The sequence below is a fragment of the Eimeria tenella genome, genomic scaffold, assembly GCF_000499545.2.
Source record: "Eimeria tenella Houghton genomic scaffold, Eth_scaff58, whole genome shotgun sequence".
NCBI classification, from domain to species: domain Eukaryota; phylum Apicomplexa; class Conoidasida; order Eucoccidiorida; family Eimeriidae; genus Eimeria; species Eimeria tenella.
The window spans coordinates 163,574-171,073 of NW_013543418.1; the positions used below are offsets into that span (position 1 = coordinate 163,574).

Consider the following 7,500-nt stretch of genomic DNA (forward strand, 5'->3'; position numbering starts at 1 on the left):
TGCTGCTGCTGCTGCTGCTGCTGCTGCTGACTGCGAGCCCCTGGCGGCTGTTGGCTACCGACTCACCCCTTTGCCCTTCAGCCCGTATGAGAGCAGATGCGCCAGCAGCAGGGCCAGCAGCAGCAGCAGCAGCAGCAGCAGCAGCAGCAAGGGCTGCTGGGAGGAGGACAAAGGGTCTATAGAGCACCTGAAACAGCTGATGCAGAAGGCAGCAGCAGAAATCCGAGCAACAGCAGCAGCAGCAGAGAGACACAAAAAGATGAAACAAAAAGCAGCAGCAAAAAGAGACAGCAAATCCAACTCTCCAAACTCCAGGGGGGCCCCCTCGCTGCTGCTGGACACTTCCCTTCCAGGGGCCCCCAGGGGCTCCTCGAGGGGCCCCAAGAGGGCCCCCTCGGGGGACCAGTCCCTTGGCCGCGCTGACAGCAGCAGCAGCAGCAGCAGCAGCAGCGGCGGCGGCGGGGGGGAGGGGGCCGGGGGTTTAGGGTTTGATGGTTTGACATTTGGAGTGGAAAGGGCTTTTGAATCTTTGCTGGAAGAAGAAGAAGAAATAAGAAGAGAAGAGAGGCGCGGGAGCAGCGGGTACAGCTTCAGCAGCAGCAGCAGCAGAGCAGCAGCAGCAACAGCAGCAGACAAACTCGCCCGGGACATTTCCATTCGGTTTCCTGCTGCTTTCAAGCGGCTGCAGAAGCACATTTATAAAGACAGAGGGGCACCTCGCCTCAATTAAATTAATTGTGAAAACAAATAAATAAGTTAATTGAATTTGCAGAAGCTGGGGTGTACCTACACCCCGCTGCAGCAGCCCGCTCCCGCAGCAGCAGCTGCCAGGTGCTGCTGCTGCAAGTAGGAGTCAAATAATAGAATTAGAAAGCATTAATGAATACTAAAATAAGAAAGTAGTTGCAAAACAATATAAGTGGAGAAAATTAGAGTTTAAAAGAAGTATATTACTCGCAAATATGCCCCAGGTTCGCTTGACTGCAGAGGCAAGGGTTTAGGGTTTAGGGTTTGGGTAAACTTTTGAATTAGAAATTGAAAGAAGTTCTTATTCAAGACTCTGCAGTTGAATTCACTTTTGAATTTTAAACTCAAGTTTTCGAACCAGGTTTTAATTCAAAGTCCCACTTAAATAAATTAAATGAATATTCAAATTTAAGATAAAAAATAACTCCAATTCTGCATTTGTTTTTGAAACTTTTCCAAACTTTCAAATTCAAGTTGAACTGAATCTTCAAAAAACTTCAAATTTGAATCAAAAGTTCACATTTAGGATTTAAATCAAGTATTGTTTCAAATGAAAGTTCCAATCAAATAAAATAATAAATATTCAAATTTAATTAATTAATTGGGGAAAAAAGTAAAAAGGATTTAATTTGAATTATCTGTCCCAACTGGAAGTTGAAGTTGTTAATTACTTATTAAAAATTAAAAATGAAATTCAAGTTTGCATTTTAAATGAAAGTTTGCATCAAATGTTTGAATGAAAATATTGAATTCAAGATTTGAACGAGTTGAATACTGCAACCCGCCAACAGTCCAATTGAACTCCAACTAAATTCTAATTGAATTATAATTAAATTATAATTAAATTAAAATTAAATTATGATTAAATTATAATTAAATTATAAACAAATATTTAATGAAAAAGGTCCAGTTGAATTTGAATTTGCGAAAGAACTTGATTGGAATTCAAGAGCGGGCGGGCAAAACTGGGCGTGGAAAGCTGCAGTTTTTTGCAAAACAAAAGCTCTTTGGGAATCAAAACTGTTTCTGAACGCGAAATAAGCTTTTAATTGAATTGCAATTGAGTTCTAATTGAAATAGAATTAACATTTAGTGAAAAGGTCCAGTTGAATTTGAGTTTCCGAAAGCACTTGATTGGATTCAAGAGCGGGCGGGCGCCTCTGGGGCAAAACTGGGCGTGGAAAGCTGCAGTTTTTTGCAAAACGAAAGCTCTTTGGGAATCAAAACTGTTTCTGAACGCAAAAGAAACTTTTATTTATTTATTTCACACATTCGGCAGCTGGACCTGCGCGACGTCCGCCAGAAACTGCTTCGCGTTCACCACGCTGCTGCCCCCCAGCAGTACAGACACCCCAGCGCTGCTGCTCAGCTCCTGCATTTCCCGCTCCTCTTGGTAAGTCGCTCCTCCAATCACAAAAACCAAAACCTAAATAATTAAACAGTTCAAAACTCTCCAACTTTCATTCAATTCTTCATTTCCTAAATGCCAAAATTCACCCAAGGTCGACGCTAAGATAAAACCAAACACTCACACACGCCACCCCAAATTTGCTTTGCTGCTTTTTTGCAAATTGAACTTTTTAACTTTATTATTATTATTATTATTATTATTATCATCACTATTACTATTATTATTATTACTATTATTATTATTACTATTATTACTATTATTATTATTATTATTATTACTATTATTATTATTATTTTTATTATTATTATTTTTATTATTATTATTATTGGTCTTGCTGCAGTTAACTGCCACACTAACTGCTCACCCCTAACCCCCCCAAACCCTAAACCCTAAACCCTAAACCCTAAACCCTTGTTGGCAAATAAACTTCTAAGAGGCACTTGCCGTCTGCAGTCCTTCTCTGGGGGCTGCTGCGGCTGTGGGGTTTTTGTTGGGGCCCAAAACAGCATAAGTGCTTTCTTTGAGTTTTCCTGAAAACAAAAATATTCAAAAAGAGAAATTTGAATTTAATTAATTCAAATTTCATTGATTCAAATTGTTGTTCTTTACAGGGGCTGTACATACACCGCAAACCCACACTCTCTTTCAAGTCCTAATGCATACACTTCACGCGGTGTACGTACACTCCAAAGTGCGGGTGCGTTCGTACTTATTAATATTTACTTATTAATATATATACTTCACAGAATAAATAATATATAAATCTATAAATCGAAACAATGTATATATCATAAAATAAATAAAATGTGGAGATTTACATGCATGCAAAAATAATAATAAAAGTTTGAAATATATTTTCAACAGTACAGCCCACAGCTCCATTCGCTGCCTTTTGCTTCTGCCATATACTGGCATCTTTCACTTATGAAATAGTTTAATTAATAATTAATTAGTGCAGCAGCAGCAGCAGCAGCAGCAGCTGCTGCTGCTGCTGCTGCTGACTCGCCTTTGATGAGGGACTCCACCACAGAACTCAAAAGGCTTTTGTGCTGTGTATAGACATTGGCCACTCCCTGCAGCAAAAGTGGAAAAGGAAAATAAATAAATTCAATTCCATTTGAAGAAAACAAATCATTTAAAAATGAACAAAATGACAAACAAATTAATTAATAATAAATAATAAATGAAGTAAATCAATAAACAAAAAAGAACCAAAAAGAAAACTGCCAATACACCTCAGGACAGCAGCAGAAGCAGCAGCTGCTGCTGCCACTGCAGCAGCAGCACAGCAGCAGTTGCTGCAGAACTGTACTTTGCTGCTGCTGCTGTTGCTGCCACTGCAGCAGCAGCAGCTGCAGTGGCAGCAGCAGCACAGCAGCAAATACAGTTCTGCAGCAACTAAAGACAATTAAGTAAATACCAAGTAGCTGGCAAACACTTAAAACAAATAATAAAACAAACAAAAAGCACAAAATAAATAAAATAAAATAAATAAAATAAAACACCTGAAGTCCCTTGGCGAGATTCTTTGCAACTTGCAGCAGCGATTTGTCTCTGAAGAGATCTTCAGATCTGCTGCTCTTGCTGGAGTACTGCAGCAGCAGCAGCAGCAGCAGCAGCGAGTCCCCAGGGAGGCCAGCAGCAGCTAATTCCTCCCGCACAGCTGCTACAGTCTCGCTGCCTTCGTATCTGAGCAGCAGCAGCAGCAGCAGCAAAAAGAAGCATTTCAGAAAAGGGAATTGAAGCAGCAGCAGCACCTAAGCAGCAGCAAAAACCATGAGCAGAAGTTGCTGCAGCAAAACAGCAGCAAGTGCTGCAGCAGCACCAAAGTTGCAGCAAATGCTGCGGCAGCAACAAAACAGCAGCAAATAATGCAGCAGCAGCAAGCACAGTAGACGCTGTAGCACTAGCAGCAGCAGCAGCAAGCACAGCAGCAGCTGCAGCAGCAGAAACAGCAAGCACAGTAGCAGCTATAGCAGCAGCAGCAGCAGCAGCAGCAGAAGCAGCCCTCGCCTGATGCAGTAGAGGAGCGCGAGTCTGAGTTTGTCTAAATTTGTGTTTTGTTTGTTTTGTATTTGGCTGCAGACTGCGGTGAAGTGCTGCTGCTGTTGCTTGCTGCTGCTGCTGCTGCTGCAGGCCAGGCTTTGCTCCAGCTCCGACAAGACCAGCAAATTCCTCTCCCGCACAATTCGAGACAATTCGCTTATCACTCCCACATGCTTAAACACAGAACCTGCAGCAGCAGCAGCAGCAGCAGCAGCAGCAGTAAGGGAGCAGCGGCAGCAGCAGTAGTAGGAGAGCAGCAGCAGCAGCAGTAGTAAGGCGGCAGCAGCAGCAGCAAAAACCGTAAAACGGCAAAAACAGCAGCAGAGGCGGTGGAAAGACCGCAGCAGCAGCAGCAGCAGCAAGACAACAGCAGCAGCAGCAGCTGCTGCTGCGCAGCAAAGCAGCAGCAGCAGCAAAGAACCCACTGGAAAGGCGGCGGCTCTCGGGGAGTTTTTCGACGAAGTCTTTGAGGGCCTCTAAGTTGGTCAAACTGCTGCTGGCCTTCGTCTGCAGCAAAACATGAAACTTGAATTTTGCAATTTGAATAAATTCATTTCTTGAATTAATTCCAACTAATTCAGAAATGAATTAATTCAATAAATGATTTAATTCGAATTCATTAAATGAATTCAAAAAGATATTCCGGAGGAGAAAAGAAAAGGAAACAAAGAAAGGAAGTGGAAATGAAAAGCTGCACAAGAACGCCGCGCGGCGTTCTCAGGTGGAAACTCGTCGAAAAAGGTCCTTTTCTCCCAAAATTGTTCGGAAAAAAGCCAAAAATAAACAAAAAAAGAAATTAAATTAAATTAAAAGAATAATAAGTCTTGAAAAGATAAAAGTCTGCGAGGTTTCCGGAAATCGGCGGAAAATTCCGGAAATAAACGCAAAGCCGCTGGCGGAAGTGGCGTGGAATTGGAGTTGAGTTGGAAACGCACTTCAAAAGGATTTTAAAACTTCAAAAGGATTTTAAAATGAAATAGATTCAAATTGTTCCTTTTAAATAACTCAAAAGGACAAATTAATTCTAGTAAACTCACTTTCTCTTGATACTCATTTACGTGCTGCTTCACCGCCACCCCCAGCTCCCCGAAGTTCGCCATGCAGTTCTGAGGTGTACGTACACCCCGGCGCGCCGGAGTTGCAAATGCAGCGGAAAGAATAAATCACTTTAATTTGCAATTCAGTTGAAAGGTAAATCATTTCAATTAGCAACTCAATTAAAACAATAAGTCTATTGAATTCATAAAGTTGGGAAAACAACTCATTAGACAAATCTTTCGTTATTTACCTACTAATTGTTTGATTTCATTCATTTAATTGTTTAATTATTTAATTAATTAATAGATTCGTCAATTATTAATTGATTGGAAAATTATCAAACGATTAATTAGCTAGTTAAAAAGTAATTAAGGATGGCTAGCTAGCTAGCTAGCTAGCCCGCCTAGCTAGTAACTGCCTAGTCAGCTAGCCACAAACCACAACTAGCTAGTTGGCTAGCTAGCCAGCTAGCTAGCCAGCCATCTAGCCAGCCATCTAGCTAGCTAGCCAGCCAGCTAGCTATCTAGCTAGCCACCTGGCTGCGAATCCAGCTAGCCATCTCGCCGCCCATCTAGCTAGCTAGCTAGCTACCTATCTCGCCGTCCAACTAGCTAGCTATCCCGCCAGCCATCTAGCTAGCTAGCTAGCCATTTAGCCAGCTAGCTAGCCAGCTAGCTAGCTAGCTAGCTGGCCACATGCCTAGCTAGCCATCTTCACCTTGCGGTAGAAGAGGTCCTGGCGTTCGTCCAAAAGGACTTCTTTGAGGTCCGGAGGCGCCGTCGGAGATTTGCTCAAATCTATTCGGTTGAAACGAATGCCCAGCAGCTCGTGGGCCATTGCCTGCAGCAGCAGCAGCAGCAGCAGCAGCAGCAGCAGCAGCAGCAGTAGCGGCGGCTCGCTAGCTGGCTCGCCAGCTCTCTAGCTAGCTGCTTAACTCGCCACCTCGCCATAGAGGGGGCTAGCTAGCTAGCTAGCTGGCTAGAGACTTGTTCAGCCAGCTAGCTAGCTAGCTAGCTATTGCCAGCTAGCTAGCTATTGCTAGCTAGCTAGCCATTGCTAGCTATTGCTACCTAGGTAGTCAGCTATAGCGAGCAGCAAACGAACATGCCCTAGAAACAGAAACCTGAAACAAAGGCTGCTGCTGCTGCTGCTGCTGCTGCTCCTGCTGTTGCTACTGGTGCTGCTGTTGCTGCTGCTGCTTACGGTGTATGTCCACTGGTTCAGCAGCGGCGTGGGCCTCACGAAGCAAACAGCACTCATGTGCTCGTAGCTGCCAGGGGGCAAGGCCCCCAACTTCTCAACTAAAAAAACCTAATAAACAAACAAACAAATAAATAAATAAATAAATAAGTAAATAAATAATAAATAAATAAATAAATAAACTTTAATTGTGCTTCTGAGGTGTATGTTGAGGCCCCTGTTGAGGCGCTGCAGCAGAGGCTAAAGGGAAGGAGCCGAGAGGGCAGCAGCAGCAGCAGCACAAACAGCAGCAGCAGCAGCAGCACAAACAGCAGCAGCAGCACAAACAGCAGCAGCAGAAGCAACAGCAGCAGCAGAAACAGCAGAAGCAACAACAGCAGCAGAAACAGCAGAAGCAACGGCAGCAGCAAAAACAGCAGAAGCAACAGCAGTAGCAGCAGCAGAATCAGCAGAAGCAACAGCAGCAGCAGCAGAAGAATCAGCAGAAGCAACAGCAGCAGCAGCAATAGGAGGAGCAGCCAAAGCAGTGGCGGCGGCTGGAGCAGCAGCAAGGGCAGCAGCCGCAGCATAACGACAGCAGCAGGACTGGAAGCAGCAGCAACACATACCACTGCAGCAAACACAGCAAAGGATTAACAGCAGCAGCAGCAGCGGCACTACTGATAACAGCAGTGACAGCAGCAACAAAGGCAGAAAGCAATAGAACAGCAGCCGCAGCGGCAGCAACAGCAGCAGCAGCACCAGCAGCAGCAGCAAAAGCAGCAGCAGCAAACGCAAAGCAGCAGAAGAAGCGGCACAAACAGCAGCAGCAGCAGCAGCAAGGTGCTTGCCTCCTTTTGGAGTATTTCTGACTGCGACAAGACACAGGAAACAGCATGAAGTGTTTCAGAGTCCAGCAGCAAAAGTTTGAGGCCCGGAACCTTCTCCAGCATTGCCAGCAGGTGGCGGCTGCAGATCTGCAGCAGGTCTGTTGCTGCTGCTGCTGCTGCCATTGTGTCTCCTCAGGTGCAGCAGCAGCAGCAGCAGCGGGTGGCAGCGGCAAATAGGCCGCGCGGAAA

At 44.4% G+C, this 7,500-nt stretch overlaps 2 protein-coding genes across 2 annotated transcripts in view; one reads left to right on the forward strand and one right to left on the reverse strand.

The window, feature by feature from the left end:
• Window positions 1-730, forward strand: part of ETH_00018735 (uncharacterized protein) — a gene marked incomplete at both ends in the record, with an annotated part of 3,798 nt that extends 3,068 nt beyond the window's left edge. Inside the window, one exon of the mRNA XM_013377624.1 lies at window positions 38-730. Within this exon, the coding sequence (XP_013233078.1) occupies window positions 38-730 (693 nt within the window). The remainder of the gene's footprint in view (window positions 1-37) is intronic.
• A 1,281-nt stretch (window positions 731-2,011) lies between these two features.
• ETH_00018740 (vacuolar protein sorting-associated protein, putative) lies at window positions 2,012-6,079 on the reverse strand (the record flags this gene model as incomplete). Its single annotated transcript, XM_013377625.1, has 8 exons — window positions 2,012-2,173; window positions 2,603-2,688; window positions 3,165-3,231; window positions 3,664-3,847; window positions 4,172-4,391; window positions 4,630-4,711; window positions 5,242-5,310; window positions 5,960-6,079. The coding sequence occupies 8 exons, from the start codon at window positions 6,077-6,079 to the stop codon at window positions 2,012-2,014; spliced, it is 990 nt and encodes a 329-aa protein (XP_013233079.1).
• Window positions 6,080-7,500: the final 1,421 nt, after the last annotated feature.